The 25,441-nt window shown below is 44.4% G+C and overlaps 1 protein-coding gene across 1 annotated transcript; it reads left to right on the forward strand.

The window, feature by feature from the left end:
* The first annotated feature begins 263 nt into the window (after positions 1-263).
* Positions 264-21,832, forward strand: LOC148118644 (disks large homolog 5-like). The gene is made up of 8 exons (XM_087900143.1): positions 264-401; positions 1,376-1,535; positions 2,369-2,518; positions 3,080-3,254; positions 6,464-6,579; positions 7,422-7,516; positions 7,681-7,715; positions 21,287-21,832. Exons 2-8 carry the CDS (start codon positions 1,429-1,431, stop codon positions 21,830-21,832), a joined length of 1,224 nt encoding a protein of 407 aa, XP_087756269.1. The 5' UTR covers positions 264-401; positions 1,376-1,428.
* The last annotated feature ends 3,609 nt before the right edge of the window (positions 21,833-25,441 follow it).

The raw sequence follows: 25,441 nt of genomic DNA on the forward strand, positions 1-25,441 counted from the left end.
CTAGATATCTGATTTTAGGAAAACAATGTGCATAAAGGCTTCCCCAGTGGCCCTGAGAGGCTCTTGGAAATGGCACCTTCGTTTCAGGTCATTTTAAATGAAGTAGTTAGCAGGGGTTAATAGCTGTATCACATGACATCAGCAGTCTCCCACCTGGACATTCTATTGTAACCTGGAGAGCCTGGAATTCTGTGATGTCACCAGTGTTGTGGCAACGCCAACTGCCCTTCAGGCATTCGTTCAGTGCCTGAGTGGTTCACCCACAGCCATGCTGACACAACTGAACAGGCTGTTTGCGAGACAGGATGGAGAGCGCAGGGAGACCATAGAGAGGGCCAGGGAAGATGGCCTTCAGTCTCCGAGACACACATCAAGAAATAAATGATTCTGGGGAAAGCGCAGTGAGTCCTGGGCAGGGAACAGAGAGCTTCCTGAAGGAGAAAGGCTTAAGTTGTTCCTTTCAGGAGTGGGTCTCAGGAGGTGGGAGTTTCTGGGAAACGATGGTCCTTTCTGCTTCTCTGAGTTACTAAAGAGCAGACCCAGAATCGAGGATTTCTGATGGTGTGTATGGCAGAGAGCCAGGAATAGTCAAGGCTTCAACTGCTGTGCTGAGGGCCCTCTGCTTTCCCTTGGCCTCTGCGTGGGAAGCACAGAGGGACCACAGTGGTTCCAGTTCGACCCTGCCATTCACTGGCACTGGATTTCTTTTGCTTGTGTGTCACTAGAAAGAGGGAGAGTAACGTCTCCCAGACAAGATCCCAAATAAAGCACACACAATAGCTTCTCCTTCCTTATGAATGCCTGCCCTTATCTTGGTGTGTTTCTTGTGAGCTCTTTTTGATTTAAATTATCTCAACTGATTTTTGCCTCTGGGCTTTGATCTTTCTCTTCTGTAAATCTTTCCTTCATTCTTACTCCATGGCTGCTGAGTGAGCTGGTGTCTTATCCCCTCTTGTTCTTGGGCTCCTCCTTATTCTCCTCTCAGAGTTCACCTTCTATTTATACTCTCTGCCTGCTAGTCCCACCTCTCCCTGCTCCTGTGTCACTATTGGCTGTCCATCTCTTTATTAGGATGTTCAGGTGTTATAGACAGGCACAGTAACGTAGTTTCACAGAGTTAAACAATTGCAGCATAAACAAAGTTATACACCAGAAAATAATATTCCCCAACATGATGGACATATCTAGAGACAGTGATTGGCAAAAGAGACATGGCTTATGGGTTTGATTTGAGGATAGTTGTTCTGCTCTCTGAGGTCTTCAGTGAGTTCCATGCACTCCCTCTTCCTCAGGCCTCTTCTGAGGACTCAACCTGGTCTCTCATGGCCCTTTACCATCCAACTGTTCAAATTCACTGATGTTTATCTACCTGCAGGGAGTACTGGAAAGGCACAGACCTCAACCTCACTCACTGAGAAGGAGCAGCAGATGAACAAGATCCATGAACTGACCCTTCAGCTTCAGATGATGACCAATGAAAGGAATGAACTTCGTGCAATCCTGGCCAGTTATAACAACAATCCTGTGAACAACAGGTAGTCAGTATGTCCAGTTCTCTGGTGACTGTCTTGACCCCCCTGTGTCCACTCCAGCATTCCTCATGTCACTTGAGGCTGCACCTCCAAGGTGTCCTCCTGCCCAAACTACTTTTCCTGAGTGCATCTGAGAGGCAGAACTGAAGTCTGGGTGGGAGTGAGATGGGGACACAGGCTGTTCTGCTTCCTCCCAATGAAAAGCAGGGCCTGTGGCCTGAGTCACATTCTATGGATGGGGCAGCAGTGTGTGAGCTCACAACACGCATTTCAAAGAGGCCTGGACAGGTGTTGGCTTGTGGGAGATGCTGGGTGCTGAGCTTATGGGGAGTCCTTGTATGTGACTGGGGGATTACTTGCTGATTGCTGTGGGAGTTGGGCCTGGTCCTAGTGATCCATCTCAGTGTGTGACTGGAAGGCCTGGAGCTCATCTGATCACCTCTCTACTCTTGTTCCTTGCTCTCTGATAAAATTTCACCTACTGCATGTCCTTGAGATATGATATCACAGGTGTCAGGTAGGTTCAGACCCTGAGATGTGATATCACAGGTGTCAGGTAGGCCCAGACCCATAGCACAGAATCCTGGGACATCTTAAGAAGAGCTAATTTGTTCCTCCAGGCCTACTGAGGAAGCTCATGTAGCCCTGTATGTCTCCCTCTTGACGCTTCGCCTTTCTGGCAGTGGGTCAGTGTAGCAAGTCTAATAACATCAACAGGCCCTAGTACCTAGGATTCGGGATGTGACACCCAGTGCACTAGAATAATCTTAGACACAGCTTAATTCATGTGTTCATGGGGTTCCGATGACCGTACTCATGGGGTTCTTTGTTCCTAGGCCCATGCTCTACCACAGGCAGAATTCGGAGCATGAGGAGCTGAACATGGATCACCAGAAGGAGATGTCAGAGCTGGAGAAATTCCCCAAGGAAATTAGTGAGGACTCTTCCAGGAGGAAGGAGCTGACTGAGAAGACCAACTCCTACAGGTGAGTGTCTGATTGGATGGTACCGCCCTTCAGAAGGACAGCTGCTGCACTTATTTCTCTTTGTAAGAAAGTGAGGGCTGCGCTTCTAGCTTGTTTCCCTTGTACTTGTCCTCCTAGACTGATTTCTCCTGAGTGCAAGGAGTCGGAGAGCCCCTCCCAACAGTGCCCTGTCAGCTTCCAGAGCTTCTAGATAGAAAACATGGTTTGCACCATAAATGGTCTCTGGGACTCTGAGAGGGGCTTACAGAGCCTGTTGCTATGGGATACAGATATGGAATGTATTCCTCTTGGGTCTGCTGTCCTCCCTCAGGCCATGTTTGTTCTATACCTGATGATGTTCTCCCAATACCATGAACAGTGTAGGACCGGTTTATGTTGAGGATGCAGAATCCTGTTCTCAGAGCTACATCACCTGGGTGATACTGGCATGGCTGATGTGGGTTGCAGTCTAGGGCTGTCTGAGGACATGGGACCTTGCAGGGAAGGTGTATTAGTAGATAGGAGTGGCAGATGGAGGTGGACTGGAGCTCATCATTGTTTGTGATGGTTAAATGTCCTCCACAGCCGGCTTTTGAGGGAAAGGACACAGATGAAGGAAAAAGTGGGCATGTTGAGAGAGGACAACAGAAAGCTGCAGCAGGAGCAGATTTTCCTGCAAGAGTCCTGTGAGGAGACAAAGAGGCTCTGTGAGGAGGACCTTGAGAAGATCTATGACCTCATGACCAAGCAGCAGCAGGTAAGCTGAGGCAGCAGGAGCAAGCTGCCCACACACACATATGTACACCATCATGTAACCGTCTACTCAGTTACTCAGCTGACCACCTACGTTCCATCTCATAGTTCATTTCTGGGATCCTTCACAAGTCTTTCTGGGGAGTTACCTCTTGAAAGACACAACCCGAGTGAAAAGAAACCATCCTGTTCTGGTAGAAGCTGTAATTCTTTGTGGGAGATGTGTAGGTAAATCACATATCACACACCTACATGTCAGTATGGTAGGAAGGGTTCTATGCTGGGAACCACTTTGGGAGAATCACAGAGCTTTCAGTGAGTGTGTGAGTGAGGCCAAGGGCCTGTGGATCATTTGCTTGATAGAACAGAGTATTTTTGGTCTGCTTAAGCTACCAGGCCAGAGCTCTTTGGATCTCCTGTCTCCTCACAGGGAGAGCTTTCTATATTTTCCTGTCTCATCTTATTGCTAAATGGTTCGTTTAGTAAGAAATAGAAAGGTCTTGGTGTTTTCTCTCAATTTTTACACATTTTTATTACTTTGGAATTAATGAGTTTTGTAATAGAAAATTCAAACCCCAGAGCTATTTTGAAAATAAAAAGTAGGTCTTTCCTTTCAGTGAACTGAAGTAACCTCCTAGACAAAACCGGGCAGTCTGTCTCTTTGCTGACATTTTATGCTCAATCTATCATGCGCATGGTTATATCTTAGTACAGATTCCCTTCATCGTTGTACAGAGTGATGCATTTCAGAACAACGCTCTGGTGACCTCACTAAGCTCCTACTGTCTGATCTGTGGCTATTTTTATGTTATATGCCCTGTCTTATGGTCCAAAGTTGTTGGGTCATGACCATGGGTGTCTTCATTCTCTGGTGCTATCAAGGTCTTCTCTGGAGGAGCCTGGGTAAGGTTTCTTAGGAGACTATAATGGGTCAACTTAGAGCTATCAGGAGGCTTCATGTGCAGCCTCTTCCTTTGGGACTTGGTCTTTTGTGGTCAAGCTCAGGTGTGCAGATGTTTTCACTTGCTGTATGATCAGTGAGTCTTGAGATGAAGAACTTTACTGAAGGGGGAGGCTCTGTGAGGCCTAGGTTCAGACTAGGGAAGGAGCCTGACTGAGTCTAAGAGCACCGAGAGACAGCACTGAGGACCCGCTACCTCCCCCTGCAGCAGGAAAGGTGCTGCAACACTCTAGTCTTCTCTGCTTTTCTGGGTTCAGGAAGTGTGTGTGTGTGTGTGTGTGTGTGTGTGTGTGTGTGTGTGTTGTGTTTATATATATCTTTGTGGGTTGGAGAATATGTGATTGAGCCTCTATATGCACGTTCACTCATGGAATGATGGACATCTTTCATGTTAATAGAAAGTACTGTTCCTGCTCTGGTTAGCATCAGTTTGCATCAGTCACAGAGCACATGGAGCTGTCCATCTTTTGGCATGTCCACACAGCTAACTAGCACAAAAAAACCACAAAACTGATGCAAACTAAAAGTTTTTCAGGTGTTGTAGTGGCATAAATGTTCATCTGCAAAAAATCCTTTGTAGAAAACGAAGGTAATGCAGGACATGGTGGTGAAAAAGAAGCTGCTGAGGCAACTCAAGGTGTCTAAGAGCAAGAAAACCTAGCATAGGTTGTGTGTCCTTCTCTGCTCTGGGTGATAGGTGACTTCACACTAACAACTTTTCTGCATCCTATTTTGTTCTCATCATATTACCTGTTGCCATTTTCCTTTCACCTTTGTCTAATCTTGACTCATTTGGATTTTGGATCTTGGCCTGGATTTTATCATGTAAGAGATTCTGAACTGCAGAGGTGTCTCCCCCAGCAGAAGTCCCATAGCCATGCTGAGCTGTGAGAACAGCTGTCTTAGTGCAGCCCACTTAGGCTCATCCTAGTCTAAAGCACTCACTGCATGTTGTGTCTGCAGCACTCAGAAGCTGCTTTCATTCCAAGCTTCTTTACACTGAGTTAATGTCGGGCTGATGGGGGTTGGGAGAAATGAGGACCCTCAGATATTGCGAGGGTTGAAAAATGAGTAGCCCAATGAGAAGCTATGTATAATTTTTCAGAAACTTTGTTTGCAGTCACAAGATGACACTGTGATCCCATAGGAGTAGTAGGGTCCACAGAGAATTTAGGGGACACGTGGGTTACAGAAGAATTTCTCAGAGCAATCGCCAAACCAGAAAATATTCAAATGCCCATCATTGATGAGTAGAAATTCAGTGAAGTCAAGCCCTTCCATGGAATATTGTTAAGCATGAAGTAATAGACGTACTCATTTTGGCCATGAATAAACCAGCCTTCTGTTACTTAGAGAAATCCATGACTTAACCATCTTACTGCAAGAATAGGGTTTCTTTAACTCCTGATTGTAGAGTTTTCCTGATTTTCTGAACTCATTCCTTAAACTCATTGGGATGAAATTGAGATAACCTGTGGTTTAGAGAGCTCCTTTTGGAGGAAGCTGCCCTCCTTGGAGCCACAGGGAAGCACTGAGTGAGAGGAAGGGGCTGTTCCACCATCAGGCAGGGGTCCTGTACCATTGAACTAAGCTTTTTGAATAGAGGACTATAGTGTTGCAGTACATTTTCTGCTGCAGGGGGAGGCAGCGGGTCCTCAGTGCTGTCTCTCAGTGCTCTTCAATTCAGTCAGGCTCCTGCCCTAGTCTGCATTTCTTTCCCTTTCCAGGAAAGTACAGTCTTGACAACGTGCTATGCAAGCTTAGATAACTGGTCAAGGAACCCTGACATCCACTATTTTGTGGTCTGGGTTTATAAGGCAAGCACTATATTGACTGCTCTGCCCCTGTGTTCTTCTCCCAGGCATGCATGTGGTGCATAGACACACAGGCACACAAACCCCACATACATAAAGTAGAAATAAAATGAGAAATTATCAAAACAGACATAAAGTACACAATCCTCAGCACATCACCACATTCCTGTGCCTGCTTTAGAATACATGGGGAGAGGATGTGGGTTACTGAAATTTAACTCTCTTCTCTAGAAGATCCCAGGTGATCTCTTCTTCCATTCGTGTTACCTAGGAACTACATATGTGGATGCAATGTAGTGTGCTTGTATGTGTGCATCCTGTACTTATGATGATCAGGACTGTGTGAGTGTGTTTGGTTGTGTTTGTGTACAAGCATGCAGACCTGTGTACGTGGGTGCAAACAACCCTGCCCTAAGAACACAATCTTCTAATGAATAGGAACATCAAAGCCTGGAGGAACACCTTCAATTCTTACTGAAGCGGAAGGAACTGGTTACCCAGCAAAGGGACTTGGCAGTAAAGCTGCAGCATCACTTCACTGAGTCCCAGATGAGGTAGGAGCACGGACTGAGAGAAGCAGTTGTAGTCTAGTGGATCCTCTGTTTCGGGATCTCTGACCCCTTTGGGTTTTAGTGTATTTGGCAAGGTTCCCACCCACATCCAGGGAAAAAATACCTCAGAGTATCGATTTGGTGAATCACCAAAAACTTTTGTTCAGGCAACAGTATGCTTGATTATGAATCTTCTAGGGACCATGTCCCCTTCTTCTCCCGTGAGAAGGAAGAGGTCAATTGTGAGGGACAGTGTGTCCTCTGCCACTTTATTTTCCTTCAGGAACATCACATTTAGAGATAAGTTTCTAATCTTCTTGCTGACATGAATGCAGCAAACTCCTGCTGATTGTAGGATTCATCAGTTTCCTGTGAGATGATTTACTCTGGCCATAAACAGATTAGGAGTTGACATAATAACCCCTTGAACATTCTGGGCTGTAGGAATGTAGCCTTCTCTGCAGCGTTGTGTAGGCTCCACTACAGGGCAGACATGGAGTTTTACAGGTTGCTTACATTCACCTGGTATCCAATTAAGGCCAGGACTATCTTTCCTGAAATGTGACTCAGATATGGATATTTCTCCAAAATAATGTTTTTTGACTGTTGAAAAAATATGCTGTTTTTTTTTCAAGTACAGTACAGAGTATTTTCCAGTTCAACTTATATCAGTTTTTAAATGTTGAGAAATAAAATCCATCCCAGGGACACTCAGACCCTTTTTCCCTTGGGGAAGCAGTCAATGAGCTCAGCTAAAAACAATGAATTTTCTAACTGGTGAGGGCTCAGAAGCTGACATGGCAGGGCCCCACCAGGCCTCATTCCAAGCTGCCTTTCTCCTCTAGGTTTGAACATATCCAGCATGAACTGGAACAGACCACAGCCCAGGAGGAGAGCCTCCTGCAGATGGAGCTGCTGCAGCAGGAGTGCTATGTGCCAGGCAAGTGACCCACCATCCAACCCTATTCCCACCAACCACGGGGTCACACTGTGGGCTTTCTTCCTTGACTTTTCTTTACTAGGGGTGAATAGGCCCTGATTTTTTTCTTGCCTGTGTCCCAGAGAGACTGTTTCTGTGTCTGATTTCCATTTCTTCTCTGACAGCACCTCGTAAGAGAACTGAGAAGCCTAGAGGAAACGTGAGACACCTTGAAGACGTGATATTCTACACTCCAGGATCCAGGCCACCTCCTCTCTCCTGTGAGCATTGAGGCAAATATCAACCAATCATCAGAGGATCCAGCCACAATTTGATCCATCTCTGTTGGCTCACAACTTCCAAAGAAAAGACTGCGTCAGAAATAAGCTTGAAATTTAGAAGACACCCCACAAATTATTCAGAAGCCGAACACCCATCAGCAAGTGGGCAAAACAACATGGAGGGAGATATGTGGGTCAGAAAGAGTTATTCTGTCAGCTGCTGTCAAGGACTTTGACATGCTGACTCCATATGTGATGTGGAATCTGACAAGGAAGACTCTGTCACACTGCTATCCAAACTGACTGCACCCAAAAGCCTAAGATTCTCTCTCTAGTGCAGAGCTGACGCTGACCCCATATCACGCACAAGTGTTGCTGAAGATAATTCCCTACAGAGACTAATGCACTGCCTCCTGGCTCATGTTATTGATTTGCTTTTTCTTAAAGAAAATTCCAAAGGGAAGTGGGAATTTTGTTTGGATGGTTGTTTTTGTTATGCTTTTAGATTGTTTTGGTTTGGTTTATATCTCAAGATATCTGTTCATTAGTTTTTTTGTTTTTCTTCATTTTAGTGTAAGGTTTTGCTATGTTTTGTTATTTCATTTGTTCTTTCCATTGCTTTCATAGTTTGTTAAGGTTACACACTGTCTGTAATGACCGCCTTCTTAAAGCCCCCATTGATGAAATGAATGTCTTATGAATAAAAAGCAGTTTCCAACTTTTTAAAAGACTCTTCTTTAGGCAGGTGAGCTGTCACACACCTGTAAACCCACAACTCACAGGCATGGATCTGTATCAGCAAGTTTCAGGTAGCTAGGGATGCACAATGATTTCCCAGCCAAGGTCTGCACAGGCAGATGGCATGGCCTACTCCATGTATACCCACTAGTCTACAGAAAAACTAGACATATTGCATCCTTGGGGTCATATATTTAGCTTCAGTAGAATGTGGACACACACTGTACAACATGTTCATGAAATCATCATGCAGACCAAACTAAAGGAAACACAAATAACTGTAGCTGGAACCTTTCCTGTGTTCTGCCCTGTTCTGTGGATGCTTATAAATAATTACAAATTATTACTTTGAGGCTTAATATGAATTATTATTGTTTGGCCAATGACTCAGGCTTATTCCTAGCTAGTTCTTACATTTAAATGAACCCATTTCTATTAAACTGTGTATTGCCACATGGTTGTGATTTTGCACTAATTCTCTGGCATCCCCCTACTCTAGTTGTTTCATGGCATCTCCTAGACTCTGCCTTTTTTCTCTCTGTATCTTTGTTTGTATTTCCTGCATAGCTTTAATCTGCCTTACCCTAGGACAAATCAGCTTCTTTATTAACCAATGGTAGTAAAACATATTCACAACATACAGAGGGGCATCTGACATCACACAACTACATTGTTCCTCACAGGATAGGAGAACATTCAGCAAAGGAATGTACAAAAGAAATCAAAACATTCAAAGCAATCTGCCTCTGTTGTTTTTGAAACCTGAGCGATAAGCAAAAATGATAACCGCACAGAAGGAATGTCCTCCAAGACATGCTGGGTCCTTTTGTGCTGCTTGTGGGTGTTTTGCCACCACATACATGCAATTCCCACAGTGACCAGATGAGGGCAGTGGATTCCAACTGGAATGCACATTAATGACGTTTGTTTGCTATTATGTTGGTCTTCTGAGACAGCCGAAAGAGCTCTTATTGCATGAGCCATCTTTCCAGTCCCTTGTACTTGACTTTCTCCTTCCAGTCATACCTGCTAATAAGTGGATTGGATCACCTTCAACCAAAGACAGGAGTTTCTTGAGACCTGTAGGGACAGGTACATGAAGTAGGCATGCTGATTGTCTTAGGATGCCACACATCCATGCAGAGCTCACATAGTTCCGGACCCTGCCCCAGCATCACTGACTGATTGGAACGGATTTCTTCACCTCTCATCTAGGTTGACGATGCAGGTTAGGACTGTCTAATCAAATTCAGAATTTGAGAACACCCTGAAGAACCCCTCTTTTTTATATTGATTTTTATTGAGCTCTACATTTTTCTCTGCTCTCCTCTCTGTCTCTCCCCTCTTCCTTCAATACTCTCCCAATATCCCCATGCTCCCAATTTACTCAGGAGATCTTGTCTTTTTCTACTTTCTCCTTCCCATGTAGATTAAATCTATGTAAGTCTTTCTTACTGTCCTCATTGTTGTCTAAATTCTCTGGGATTGTGGTTTGTAGGCTGGCTTCCTTTGCTTTATGTTTAAAAACCACCTATGAGTCAGTACATGTGATAATTGTCTTTCTGTGTCTGGGTTACCTCACTCAAAATAATGTTTTCTAGCAGCATCCATTTTTTTTTTTTTTTTGCAAAATTCAAGATGTCGTTATTTTTTTTCTGCTGTTCTCCATTGTGTAAATGTACCACATTTTCCTTATCCATTCTTAGGTCAAGGGAGATTTAGGTTATTTCTAGGTTCTGGTTATGACAAACAAAGCTGCTATAAACATAGTTGAGCACATGTCCTTGTGGCATGGTTGAGCATCCATTGGATATATATCCAAAAGGGGTATTTCTGGGTTTTGAGGAAGGTTGTTTCCTAATTTTCTGAGAAATCACCACACTGACATCCAAGTGGGTTGTATCTGATTGCATTCCCAACAGCAATGCCTGAGTGTTCTCTTTACCCCACAACTTCTCTAGCATAAGTCATAGTTAGTGTTTTTGATCTTGGCCATTCTTACAGGTGGAAGATGGAATCTCACAGTTGTTTTGACTTGCATTTCTCTGAAGGCTAAGGATGTTGAACATTTCCTTAAGTGTCTTTCAGCCATTTTAGATTCCTCTGTTCAGATTTCTCTGTTTAGGTTGTACTACATTTTTTAAAATTGGATTATGTGTTCTTTTGGTATCCAATTTCTTGAGTTCTTTGTATATTTTGGAGATAAAACCTCTGCTTGATGTGGGGGTTAGTGAAGATCCTTTCCCATTCTGTAGGCTGTTGTTTTGTCTTGTTGACTCTGTCCTTTGCTTTACAGAAGCTTCTCAGTTTGAGGAGGTCCCATTTATTAATTGTTTCTCCCAGTGTCTGTGCTCCTGGGGTTATATTTAGGAAGTGGTCTTCTGTGCCAATGCATTCAAGTTAACTCCAACTTTCTCTTCTATAAGGCTCATTGTGACTGGCTTTAGGTTGAGGTCTTTGATCCAATTGGACTTGAGTTTTGGACAGGGTGACAGATATGGGTCTATTTTCATCCTTCTACATGATGGTATCCAGTTATGCCAGGACCACTTGTTAAATATGCATTCTTTTTTTCATTTGATATTTTTGGCCTCCTTGTCAAAAATAAGGTGTTCGAAGATGTGTGTATTGATATCTGGGTCTTCTATTCAGTTCCATTGTTCCTCCTTTCTGTTCTTATGCCAATTTAAGGCTGTTTTCCGTATTTTAACTCTGTAGTAGTGTTTGAAGTCAGGGATTGTGATACCTCCAGAAGTTCTTTCCTTGTACAGGATTATTTTTGCTATCCTAGGTTTTTTGCTTTTCCATACGAAGTTGAGTACATTTCTTTTGGGGTTTTTGTAGAATTTTGCTGGAATTTTGATAGGCATTGTGCTTAATCTGTAGGAACCCCTCTTGATAGCCTAACTAAGCAATATTATGAGGAGCCTTACGACTAGCTGGAGTAAAAGGAGCCTGGATCAGGGGCCTCAGACCTCCTGTGGAGAGTGTTTCTGTGCAAGACTATAAAAAAGGAGAGAGATGATAGATGGATAGATAGATAGATAGATAGATAGATAGATAGATAGATGATAGATAGATAGATAGATAGATGGATAGATAGATAGATAGATAGATAGATAGATAGATAGATAGATAGATATCTCAGAAGTAGATAGCTCAGAGACCCAGGGCAAAAACTTTTTTTATAAATCAGTAATGTTTGGTTTTATCCTAGGTCTTGGGGCTATCTACTACTGGCCTATCAACTATCTGTCTGTCAGTCTATCTATCTATCTATCTATCTATCTATCTATCTATCTTTCATCTATCTATCTATCTATCTTTCATCTATCTATTTATCTATCTATATATCTATCTATCTTCTCTGATTCTTAGTTACTGAAGCAAGTTTTTGGTGTGGTTCCTTCTTGTGGAGTGGGCCTTAAGTCAGTTCAGACAGCAGCTGGCTATTCCCACAAGTTCTGTGCCTCCATTGTCCTTCATATGTTGTAGGCAGAATATTTTGTAAGTCAAGGGTTTTGTGACTGAGTTGTTGGCATCTGCTTTTCTCTTTCAATAGCTCTCAGAGTACCTTCCCTCAGATGAGAGACAAGAAGGTAGGGATGCAGGCTTCCTGTATGACCCAGCTTGACTTCCCCATGCTCCATGTGTGGATGTTACCTCAGCAATGGGACCCGCTGGCAGTTTCTGGAGAGCAGCCCAATATCTTAGCAGCAGTATGACTGGTTTGGAGAGTTCCATGGGGCACCCTTGGCCGACAACTGAATTGAATGCAGCCCAGTCCTACCACTGGAATCCCTGCCTGATGAAGGAGATGGCCAATTGAGACTCCATTACTAGGAGCCATCACTAGTGATGTGGGGGACTCATAAATGGGAGGACAGGACATAGAAAATAAACTTTCCCACTTAATGTGGTATTATTGAGACAAATACCAGATAGGAACATTCAGACCCTGCATCATGCTGACATGACCAAAACCAGGGGTACGGGTGTTGGTCAAAGATGGTGCATACTATGCCCTGGGTCTTAGGGTGATTGATAGTGAAGGCGATTTTTTGAGCCCACCTGAGACAACGTGAGTGACAGTGAAGACTCCAAGCTACAAACTGGAATAATAGTGTTTGAGTTCCTCCATGTCCGCAGGACTTGAACTATGGAGACTGGAATCTGTGTCAAGACATTAGCTAGGCTTGGGTGCATGGGGCAAGAAAGCAGCATCCTATAGAACCCTCACACTTTATTCTCAAAGGGGTGAGAAGAAATTTCCTAGCAGAAAGCTTTCCAAGGCAGATAGTGGTTTTCCCCTCTCCTACCCGGTAGATTCTGAGTACAAGGTCACTTAGCTCAGCCCAGCCAATCACCTGGTACAGACTGATAAAGATGGCCTAACTATAAGAAAAAGGAAAAACTGACTTAGCAGAATGGGAGAGAGCAAAATGGCACCCATGCCAAAGCAGCTTCAAAGATTCTCTTTGTAGTTATGCCTTTAAAGGCTTACCCCACAGAGAAGATACAACTCTTCTCTACCTCACTGTAACGGGGATGGAGATGAGTTCCAAACATGTTTGTATTATGCTGATTAAACTTTGCTTATTACAGTCTGGGCCTCTCTGGGGGTCATATTCTGGGCACATCACATTCCAGACTACGCGGGAAGGACAACAATTGTTGTGACTCAGATTCGAACTGTGGATACTCCTGCCACAACACAGACACTACCTGCCGAGCAATGAGCTCTAAAGTGGGTGCTTACCTAAATCTCAGTAAAGCTCAGCCCTGCACAGACTGGCTTCTGAGGCTTCCTTCAGTGTATAGGATTTCAGAGACACCTAGGACAGAGAGGGCCTGAGGAAACAAGCTCCACTGGGAGCAGAAGCCAGGAGCAAATCCAGTCATTGGATCCAACCCAGTCCCAGAACACTGGCGGATCAGGACTGAGCCAGCGACCAGATCCAGAGTCAGTGATCTCCACCAGAACAGGTCCAACTCCAAGCAGGGACTTCTGCGGGGGGGGGGGGGGGGGATACAGATGAGGATTTACAGAAACAGATCAAAGCAGCAGCCTAGACCAAAGTAGACCTGAGACAGTAAAGTCCTCGGGAGCAGAGCAAAGCACAGGAACACTGAGCTATCTCCAGAAACAGGAGTAACCAATGGGGTAACCAGAACTGTGACACTGACTGTACCACAAGGAACAACCATCTGTGCTTTGGATTCATTGGCACCTAGAACATTATTCAGTAGAATCTCAGACAGCCCCAACCCCACCTATTAGAGGAAAAGATGAGTAGAAAAGGTAAGATCAGAAGTTACACCACAAAGAGTAACACATTACCAGTAAAAAGACTCTACTGTAGTAGAAGGAACGAGCAGGCGGCATCCTGTCACCCGGCTAGCTTAACCCCAAAAATTACCACACAGAAATTGTATTATTTAAATTACTGCCTGGACTATTAGCTCTAGCCTCTTATTGGCTAACTCTTACATCTTGATTAACCCATTTCAATTAAATCTGTGTATCACCACGTGATTGTGGCTTACCAGCAAGAGTCTAACCTATGTCTGTTTCAGGCAGGAGATTCACAGCATCTGCCACACTTCCCTTCTTCCCAGCATTCTGCTCTGTCTTCCCCGCCTACCTGAGTTCTGCCCTATCAACTATGTCAAGGCAGTTTCTTTAATAACCAATGAAAGCAACACAAATACAGAAAGGCCTCCTACATCACCCTACAAAAGCAAGACCTGAACAACCAAATATGGATGAACCAGAAGAAAATAATCGAAAAAATAATCTCAAGAGAATTTTGAAATTCTTAAAGATGAAATGAGAAATTCCCTTAAAGAAATAAAGATAAAAACAAACAAAAAATTGGAAGATATTAACAAGACACTTAAAAAAAAACCAAGAAAAAGAAATCAAACATATCAAAGAAACTATCCAGGACTTGAAAACTGAAATAAAAACAATAAAGAAAACACAAGCTGAAGGAATTATAGAAACAGAAATCATGAGAAAAAGATCAGTAACCACAAATGCAAGCATGAACAACGGAATACAAGAAATGGAAGAGAGGATCTCAAGCACCAAAGACACAATAGAATCCTAGTAACGGAGAATCAACTGGTCATCTCCTGTCACCAGGCAAGACTTTCACTGGTAGGACTGGGTTGCATTCAATTGAGTTATTAGCCAAGGGGGACCCATGGAAATCCCCAAACAACTGAATCTGTTGCTAAAACAAAAGGCTGGTCTCCATTGCTGAGGTAATATCTACAAATGGAACTTGGGGAAGATGAGCTGGTTCACACTGGAAACCTGTATCCCTATGTTCTCATCCCTTTGTTGAGGAACGATTCTCTGCAGGCTATCAAAAGAGAAATGTGGACATCAAACCAGTTACAAAACCTTTGACCTACAAAATGTCCTGCTTACAAAATTTACAAGGACAATAGTGCCACAGAACTTGTGGGAAAAGCGAACTGGTGTCTGCATTAACTTAAGGCACATTCCACCAGAAGGAAACTACACCCAACATTTGCTTGGGTAACCAAGAACCAGAGTAGATAATAGATAGATAGATAGATAGATAGATAGATAGATAGATAGATAGATAGATAGATAGAAGATAAGACAGCATTAAATAGCCAAGAGACCTAGGCTAAAACCAAACATTACTGTTTTTTTTAAAAAAGTATCACTAAATTAATCCCTAATGATATTCTGCTATACTCATAAATAAGTACCTTATGCCATCATCATCATAGAGGCTTCCTCTAGCACGAGAGAGGAACAATGTAGACCCAAAACCAGAAATTATTTGGAGAGTTTCTAAATGGGAGGTCTCTATCAAATCTCTGCTCTCAAAATTCAGAGAAGCCCATGAAAGAGGAGGCTGAGCCATTGTAAGAGCCAATGATGATGGGGGACACCAGGAGAACAAGGCCAACTAAGGAAGGTACATATGAGCTCACAGGGATGGACGCAGCAAGCACGGGCCTACATGGGTCTGCACCAGGTGTGTGCTGGACCCTCGGTGGGACATGTGTGGGAAAGGAGGCGAGTGCGGTGCCAGTGCTCAGGGAATCCGGACAGGCAAGAGATGGATGGACTTGACCCAGAGTGGAGAGGGACCGATGGGGACAAGGTTGGCCTGGGGTGGGATTGGAGGCTGTGCCTGTGGGGACCAGAGGAGGCAGAGTCCAGCAGAGCCCCAGGGCATATCCCAGAGAAAGGTGCTTTTGAACTGAGCTAATGCAGTTTGAAGCCAATTTTTGTTAGGAAGATAATTATAATCACGAGGGGTGTTTTATTTTGAATTAACCGGAATTTTTGCTTCCTAGCAATGGATGTTTCCTGTCTTTCACCTAGAGGTGTACTGGCTCTACACCCGGGTCTGGTGCATATTAAGTGCAGGAAAGAAGGAAGGTCTGGAGTAGTAACCAAAATTTGAGACAGAATGCTCCTGGACTTCAAGACAAAACCTCCAGACCTGAAGGGAGTTTACTAATATTCCTAAAAATGTTACTAATAAGGAAGAGGTCTATAATTGTCATGACAAGATTGACAGCTAATGTAGACATAAAAAAAAGACAAAAAAGACAAACCAAAACAAAATAGAAAAAGAAACCCACAAAGACATGGAAAGTAAGAGAAGAGTTTCCTGTTGTTTTTTAACAGAAAATATCAGGGGAAAGCACAAACACAGTCCTCCACTAACAAAAATTATCCAGTCTTTTCTACAGAGTGAGCGTCAGGACAGCCAGAGCTGCAACACAGAGAGACCTTGTCTCAAAAACCCAAATTAAATTAATAAGTAAAATATTTAATTAAATAATGTACCTGTCTCTATTGTCTGCTGCCTTTGTGTTAAAATGTAAGGGTTAAGGTATCGACTATTTTCTTCAGGAGGTTTCAGACTTCCCTAGGTGATGGACTGCTACCTGGGAGTGGAGGCCAAACGCATTCTACCGAGTTGTTCTTGCTCACTGTCCTTGTTGCAGCAGCAGAATGAAGCTAGACCACATGGTTGAACTTAGTGTAGTCTTATCTAGTCAGGTGGCTACGCATCAGATGCCTCCGGTACCCAGGTCTCTCACTAATGCATGTCTTCCTGTCCCTGATATTCATGGGAACCCACATAGGCAACAACCAAGTGACTCCACTGGTTTCTACAAGGGGCTGCTGCTGTGGAATATTATTTTAACTAGGCAAAGATGTATTACATTAGTTTATGATGAAGAATACTTTAACGGTGTAACAGTGTGCCCACTGCCGCCACTTGGGAACCTATAGCGTTTCTGCTGCTACAGCCACTTGGGACTCCACAGCATTTTTCTTAATCCATTATAGACTAGGCTAATCTTCCACTCATAGAAATCCCCTTTCCTCTGCTTCCCAAATTCACTTTTACCCAATTTCCCTACCACATCAGAAGCTAAAGTGGAGGAAGCTAGACATGTGTCCCTTTCTCATTGTAATACCTCCCATGAGCAAGCACATTCTGGAAAGACAACTTGGTCATGAAGGGAAGCCCAGGCCTGCACGTGATCCTGCCCCAGGCCTGCCATGTTAAGGGATTCATTCTTTCAGCTATCAGCTGTCTGGGGACACCTCTGTCCTCACTAGGTGGGTCCCATCCATGGAAGAGACATAGAACCCCACACAAACAGAAGAAAATGCTCACTTTGGGATTTCCCTCCCAGACATTCCACATCCTTGAGTTACATGTTTCACAACCCATAGCAAGACCCACATAACCACAGCCATAGCAAGGAAGCATCCCAACATCCCTGCACGGGCAAGGACAGCCATGCCATATCCAGAGTCCTCCTGAGGAAGCTTCCCCCTCAGACTGTCAGCTTCAGTTGCACACCTTGTCATAATTTGCATTCATAGATAAATGGATAAAAGAGAACTTGGAAGGCAGAGTCATAGCCAAGACCATGAAGTCAGTCTTCCCAAGCTCATCAGTGGTTCTGTAGATCCCTACGCAGGCATCAGCTGGGGTGTGTGGGTCTCCTAGGACACTTCTGTGGGGCCTCTGATGTCAGACAAAAGAAATGACTCTCCTAAAGCTGAACGTGGGGAACCAAAAAGTTTATTGGCATTATAGACATGAGAATTGGTCAGGGATTACTCACAGGAGAAGAGAGGGTGCTATGGGAGCACTTGCGGCTGGGACAAACACGCATCTCTCCACCAACAAGAGGGCTCAAAGGCCTACCTCTACCAGAAATGATGAGTCACAAAAGCTGCTCCTCGAACTCTGTGTGGACAGCTTGACAGGCCAGAGAATCTCCTCTCATCAATTCTTGCTGTTCATATAAACTCAGGGAAAGTGGGTCCTTGCTAATCTTTTAAATTTCAGGAACTTTCTGAAACTTGGGAGTTGTTTATTCCTGATTCATAATTCAGAGGCTGTTGCTAATATGTTAAGCTCTAGGTTTAGAGAAGTGATTTGCTCGTGTGAATGGTCTGACGTCTATTGTTTGAAATTGCTATCCATGTTAAATGAGCAAATAAGTGGGTTCCTCTTCTTTGGGACCAGGGCTCAAGCCAAGGTCTTTCTATCTGGGGAATTGTCTTAGTGATTGGATTTTTCGTAATGAATGGACAGGGAGGATTCAAGAACAGTAAAGGTGCATCAAAGAAAACTAAACAAGGCCTAGAGGTAGAAAATGGGCAGCAAATGAGTCCTACAAAGGAAATACCATTAAGGACTCAGGCATTGAGCCTCTGGACACAGGCTGCGAAGCTGCAAGGGTCTATCTTTAACTTTTGGGCCCCTCATGATGGGGTCCTGATGAACGAGCCTGCCTCCATCTTCTGCTTGAAACTGGAATCTGTGTGAAACAGGAGGGGCCCTGAAGGAATGTAGCTAAAAGAGAGAAAATATCTCCAGAGACGCCTGGAGGACTCTAGAGCAGCGAGAGAAAGAAGCAGACTGGACATAATCAGTGTTGTCTGTGCGAGAAGGGAGGATGACCAGACATGGAAAGTAGAGAGAAAGCCAGGCAGGGGTGGTGGTGCATGCCTTTAACACCAGCACTTGGGAGGCAGAGGCAGATGGATCTCAGTGAGTTCAAGGCCAGTCCATTTTGATATTAGAATGTCAAAATGTTTATTTTACTCGTTGCTCTTTTGGGGACCCACCGCCCAGCTCCCAAATAATTCACACAGAGGCTTTATCCTTGTTATGAATGTCGGCCTTAGCTCGGGTTGTTCCTAGCCAGCCTTTCTTATCTTGATTTATCCTGTTGACCTTTGCCTTGGGGCTTTTACCTTTCTCTTCTGAGTATCTTACTTTCACTCTTACCCCCAGGCTGGCCATGTGGTTTGCCCCTCTCCTTATTGTGTTGTGTCTCCCCCTCCTATTTATCCTCTCTGCCCTCCAGCCCCTTCTAACCTTTCTCCTGCCTCGCTATTAGTTATAAGAAGGATGTGTTGCTGGGGGAATTAGGGTAGAGGAGGGAGGGAGTATGCAGGGCTAGGATTCTAGTAAGTTTTAAAATATATAACAGTTTTTTGTGGTACTAAGTCTCTTGGAGACCAGCACAGGATCTGATATGCTAATAGATGCCACAGGTAGTCAGCCAAGTGTCCCTTCTGCCTTCAGGCAAAGGAAATGACTCCTTTTGGGTATGGGAACCAGTTTCACAAGTTCCTGAGCATGCTGGTTTTTACCTCACCACCAGAACTCCTATAGCGAACTTTAAACTCATTTCTGGATATTTGCACTCCCTGTGAGACCAAACAAGTTCCAAATCAGTCTGGTCTACATAGCAGATCCAGGCAGCCAGAGAGAACACTTGGGTGTGGTGTAACGGCCCCTGCCTGCAATCCCAACACTCAGGAGATGATAGAGCAGGAGGAATTCAATATCATCAATGTCTGCATAGTTACAGGCCAACCTGGGTTATAGAAGATTTGTTGTCTCAAAACACAGAAAGAAAAGTGGAACTGGAGTGACAGGTGGCTATGATCCACCTGGAGTTGGTGCTGGCGACTGAACCTGAACACTTGGCAAGAGCAGCAAGTGCTCTTAACCACTGAGCATCTCTCTGGCCCCTACATCGTATTTTTAGTCTCTACAATGTCACCGAACAATTTTACAGAGTCCTCATTTTTTTTTTAACAATTTGGACATATGGAACACATGCAGAATTAGCTTTTTCAAAGGTCCGTTCTCCCCCCAGGCATCATGGAATACAACACCATTAATGCCAAGACTTGGGAAATAGAGGCAGGTGGATCTCTGTGAGTTTAAGGCATGCCTGGTCTACAGAGTGACAGCCCTGTTTCAGAAAAAAAATCTCTCCTAATTCTTTTGATACAGGGTCTCACTATGCTGCTCTGGTTGGCCTGGAACTCATGATGTAGATCAGGCTGGCCTCACACAAACATGGCTGTACCTGCCTCTGCTTTCTGAGTTCTCAGATTAAAGGGGTCACCACTGCCCAGCTAGTCTCTCCTCCTCCTAACCTGATGGCAAATCTGATTTTGGTTCACTGGGAATTTTCCTGCTCATTATGGGTCACAGCCTCCTGGGCTTTGACTTGCCTGGTGTATGAGTTAAAACATTATTGCTGGGGTAAAACACTGTCACCAAAGCATTCTGGGGAGGAAAGTTCTCTTTGGCTTACACTTCCACATCACTATCATCAGGGAAGTCAGGACAAAAACTCAAACAGGACAGGAATCTGCAGGCAGGAACTGATGAGGGGGCCATGGAGGAGTGCTGCTTACTGGCCTGCTGCACATGGCTTGTTCAACCTGCTGAACATAGAATCCAGGAGTGGCCCCATGATTAATGTAATCAAAGGATTTCACCAAGGAACAGAGATCAAAGGTCAAATCTGGGTACCAAGTATTGCCTGGTCCCATCTTAGAAGCAAGGTTCAGTGTCTTACCTGCTTGAGGTTTGGAGATTACTCAGGTTTGGCTCCAAAGGGTATGTGGGGAAACTTGGGTGGGACATGGCAGCCATAGGAGACAGAGTAGACTTGTCATGGCTTTACCCACTGTAGTCTTAGTTTGAGAGGCTTAGCAGGGTCTGGTCTTGTGGTCCAATCTCAGAGAAGTTTGGCATTGTCTGGCTGTAGTTCTGGAGGCCCAGTCAATTCTGAATCTGCTGCTTGAGTGTGTGGTCAATCTTGATAGCTGTGGTGGTGATCAGGTTCACAGTATAAGGTCTCTTCCGGCGGTGCTCTAGGGTCTTTTGTTGGTATCTCTGAATACAGATCCAGTCTCCTGGCTGGAACTGATGAGGTGGGGACATCAGTGCTGCATATGCACCTTTTGTAGTCTTGACCAGAAGTCTTTGCGCACCAGAGTTGCTGCCTCTAGCGAAGCAAACAAGTCAACATCATTAACTTTAGTAAGCAAATTTTACCTCAAGTTAGGTAGTCTGGGTAGGGATTGCCAAACACAAATTCCAAGGGGGTGTGTCCGAGGGCATAAGCGGAATTCTGGACTCAGAATAAGGCAAAGGGAAAAAGAGAACAACTGAACTTTCGACAGTCCAATGTTAATTTGGCAGTGGTGTCATTAGGGTCTGATTCATATGCTCTACCTGCCCAGAACTTTGGGGTCTATATGCACAATGTAATTTCCAATCTGCCTCCAAACACATTGGCCAAGTTCTGACTTACTGGGCATCAAATGTAGGTTCATTATCTGAACCTAGCGAAACATGAGTTCCAGACCATGGGATGGTGTCTTCCAGCAGCTTCTAGACTATCATCTGGGCCTTCTCATGTTTTGTAGAAAACTTTGGAGGTGGTGAAGGTAATTTTGGTCATGGTGGCAACTTTGCTGGAAGAAGAGGCTATGGTGATACAGGTGGTGGCAGCAGATCTGGTTATGGAGGTGGTGATGATGGACACAGTGGATTTGGAGGTGATGGTGACACCTATAGTACTGGTCCTGGTTACAGCAGTGGAGGAGGCTGTGGTGGTGGAGAACCAGGCTGTGGAAACCAAGGTGGTGGATATGGTGGTGGTGGAGGAATATGATGGTTACAATGAAGGGAGTAATTTTGGTGGACGTAACTATGATGATGATGGGAACTATAATGACTTTGGAAATTATAGTGGAGAACAGCAATCAAATTATGGACTCATGACAGGGGGCAGTTTGGGTGGAAAAAGTTCAGGTAGTCCCTGTGGTGGGGGTTATGGATCTAGTGGTGGAAGCCGTGGATATGGTAGCAGATGGTTTTCAAAAAGCAGCAGAAAATGGCTGTGGTTCTTAGTAGGAGAGAGCGAGGAGTTGCCGGGAAAGCTGCAGGTTACTTTGAGACAGTCGTCCTAAATGCAGTGGAGGACCTGTAAAAATCTGCTGCAGAAGGAGCGGTGATCCACAGTTAGAAAAGCCCCTGAAGCTTAACCAGGAAACCCCTCCTGTTCAGGACTGTCACAGCTACAGTTTGCAAAAGTGCAGCTCCTGATTAACACAACACAGTGCCGATTAGATGTATGTTCCTGAGGACGTTTATAGGTTGTACCTTTGTCTTTTTCTTTTCATTGTATCAGGTATATTGCCCTGTAAATTGTGGTAGTGGTACCAGGAATAAAAAAAATTAAGGAACTTTTAACTTTTCAATATTTGTGTAGTTCAGTTTTTCTACATTTTAATACAGAAACTTTAACAAAAATATGCAGTTTTGAAGGTGTTTCCTTGTGAGTTAAAAAGTAAAGAAGATCATTGTTAATTATTATTTTGTATGAAAGTTGCTGAAGTTAGTGACTTGTAATTAAAGGGGAATTCATTCTCTCCACTTTCAAAACCACGATAAATGGACACTGACAGGTGGAGAGAATAGATATTTGTATATTTGCCATGTGTGTTTTAGATGATTAGGACTGGGTAATAAAAACTAGCATATTTGTGAATTTCATAGCATTAAGATTACTTTCAAATGAAAAAGGTCTCAAAAGTTCCTATTTGGATTTTGTGCATTTTCTTTCAAAAAGTAATCATGATTTTCTTATGTTAGATTTATTGTGTCCTAGCCGTGTTAAGAACACCTCCGCTCCTCATTTACCTTGATCACGTTGAGAAGGATACAGGAGTGTGTCCTTTCCAGTTGCCAAGTCAGCTCACACTGGCTGTAAATTTGGAAAGCCATTTGCTAAAAGCCTAAAAGCCTAAGTCCCCGGGTGTGCTGGAACGACCAACCTTCCAGTTGGTCAAAGGTGACAATCTGTTCCGCCACAGAGAAGGTGCACAAGACCCTGAAGGGTCGCCTTGGTGAGCCAGACGTCACCGCTGCGGCCACAACCGAATGCCCACCATGCCCGCGGCCGAGTATCCAGGTCAGGAGGCCTGGAAGCCAACCTGCCTGGCGCCTGTCGGCTCAGCGGCTCCTGAGCTCTCGCGAACGTTAAGAACTAAGTGCCTCTGGGATGATGGGACCCCGCCCCCACCCGGAAGTCGGGGGCTCAGGGGACTCAATACTGGCGAACTTGTGGTCCCGGCGCCCATCACGACTCTGCTAAGGAGTCCAAGGGCACTTTAGGGTCCGGTCCTTTACAAACCACAAGCACAGACGCGCGAGGAAGTGGTCACTCCGGGTGTGTGCTGGAGCCTAGGCGCGGCTGGTGTAGAAAAGGCGGAAAGTGAGGGTGTCAGTGCTCAGGGAGTCCAGATGGGCTGGAGACAAACTTGACCCAGGTTGGATAGGACCAACCGAGGCCTAGGAGTGGGATTGGGGGCCAAGCATGGCAGGGGCATAGAGGAGTTATCTGCATAGACCACGCCCCCAAGCTAGAACTGCTCACTGCCTTGGCCTATCAGCATTGTTGCTGGTTTGTGTAGTAGCAGACCCCTATTTTCTGCCAATAGGAAGTCAGAGAAGTCAGGCAGCAAGAGAACCAGCCCTAGAGAAGAGGTCTCCAGCTTCACTGGAACCTGCCTACCTCTTGTCTCCACCACTGCATTTTACAAGGCTCTTGATGTATGGATTTCTCTGTTCTCTTCTACAGAAACACCATGAAATTGACACTACATTGGGATATGGTATTTGGGGTGTCCCGAGTCTGTGTTCCTGGTCCAGGGGATCTACTCAGCCCTCTCTTGGCCTCCTCAGGTTCCTACTGGTGCTGAGAAGAAAACGTGGAGTGGGCATGTCCAGATTTTAAAGACTGCCTGGTGCATGCACATAGGGACTTGGCTTGCAAAGCTGTGGCTTCTGCAGGGTGGATCAAGAGCACAGGGGCTTGAGAGCCCTTGGTGGCTATGTAAGATGCAAGAGTGCTTGATGGCACAGGTATGACCTGGAACCTAGAAGTGCCAGCACTTGGGGTGGCTAGACATTTGTCAGAACACTGAGTTTTAATTATATGGAAAAGGGGAGATGTTGGGAAGCATAGACCCTGACCCTGAATTTTCTGTGACCCCCTGCCTGTCAGAGTAAACAGTTTGCTTTCTTATGCTTGCAGTTGCACCGGGCAAACAACTCGTTTTCTTGTATTCAGAATGAGACCCACAGGTGTTTCTGATGGTAGGGGGAATGATTTCTGGTGGGCTTTCAACTGAGAGTTAGAGCATGGCCATTACTCAAGGAGACCCTATGTAAGCTGCCCTGGAACAAAATAAAGAGAAGCATTCTTGGTTTCTGTCTCTCTGTCTCTGTCTCTGTCTCTCTCTTTCTCTGTCTCTCTGTCTCTCTCTCTCTCTCTCTCTCTCTCTCTCTCTCTCTCTCTCTCTCTGAGTGTGTCTGTGTGTGTGTGTATGTTTTTGGTTGGAAGTGATCCAATCTACTAATAGAACACACATGACTAGGAGAACAGAGTCAAGTTCAGGGACTGGAGAGATGGCTCATTCATTAAGAGCATTTTTTGTTGTATCAGAAGACCCACATGTCAGCAAACAACCATATTAAATGTGTTTTCCATGTGGAATCTACTGCTCTCATCTGGCCTCAGTGGGAAATGCATGTATGTGGTGGCAAAACACCCACAAGTAGAAATAAAAGCTCCACAAAATGATCCAACATGTCTTGGAGGACATTATTTCTGTTGTGTGGTTATCATTTCTGCATATCACTCGCGTTTCAAGAAAACCAGAGGCAGATTACTTTGCATTTACTGATTTCTTTTGTACAGTCCTTTATTGAATGTTCTCATTTCCTGAGAGGCCAGGAACAATGTAGTTGTGTGATGTCGGACGCCTCTCTGTATGCTGTGAATATGTTTACTACCATTGTGAATAAAGAAGCTGATTTAGCCAATGGTAAGGTAGATTATAACTACACAGGAATTCCAAACAGAGATACAAACAAATGGAAGGCGAGCTTAGGAGATGTCATGTAGCCACTGGAGGAGTGGGATGTCAGAATTATTGGTAAATCACAACCATGTGGCCATACACAGATTAATAGAAATGGATTCATTTAAATGTAGGAACTATCTAGTAATAAGCCTGAGTCATTGTCTTAACAATTATAATTCATATTAAGCCTCAGAGTAATTATTTATAAGCATCCATAGTACTGGGCAGAACACATAGAAGCTTCCAGGTTCAGATAGTTGTTTCCCTTTAGTTTGGTCTGCATGATGATTTCATGAACATGTTGTACAGTTTTTTATACCACATTCTACTGGAAGCTAAATATATGACACGAAAATCCAATATGTCTAGTTTGCCTTTAGACTAATGGGTATACACAGAGTAGGCCATGCCATCCGTATCCATATCCAAGGTGCCATCCGCCTGTGTAGACCATGGCTGGGAAATCATTGTGCAGCCCAACCTACCTGGAACTTGCTAATACAGATCCACGTCTGTGAGTTGTGGGTTTACAGGAGTGTGACAGCTCACCTGACTAAAGAAGAGTCTGAAGAGTGAAAAGTTGGAAATTGATTTTTATTCATAAAACATTCGTTTTATTCAATGGGGGCTTCACAACAGTGGTCATTA

The sequence above is a fragment of the Myodes glareolus genome, chromosome 21, assembly GCF_982192425.1.
Source record: "Myodes glareolus chromosome 21, mMyoGla1.1, whole genome shotgun sequence".
NCBI classification, from domain to species: domain Eukaryota; kingdom Metazoa; phylum Chordata; class Mammalia; order Rodentia; family Cricetidae; genus Myodes; species Myodes glareolus.

Bases quoted from the DNA above. Each gene is read 5' to 3' on its own strand.
- LOC148118644 (XM_087900143.1), top strand. From the start codon at position 1,429: ATGAACAAGATCCATGAACTGACCCTTCAGCTTCAGATGATGACCAAT. The intron at 1,536-2,368 runs GTAGTCAGTATG...CTTTGTTCCTAG, and splicing joins AACAATCCTGTGAACAACAG to GCCCATGCTCTACCACAGGC. The intron at 2,519-3,079 runs GTGAGTGTCTGA...AAATGTCCTCCA, and splicing joins GAGAAGACCAACTCCTACAG to CAGCCGGCTTTTGAGGGAAA.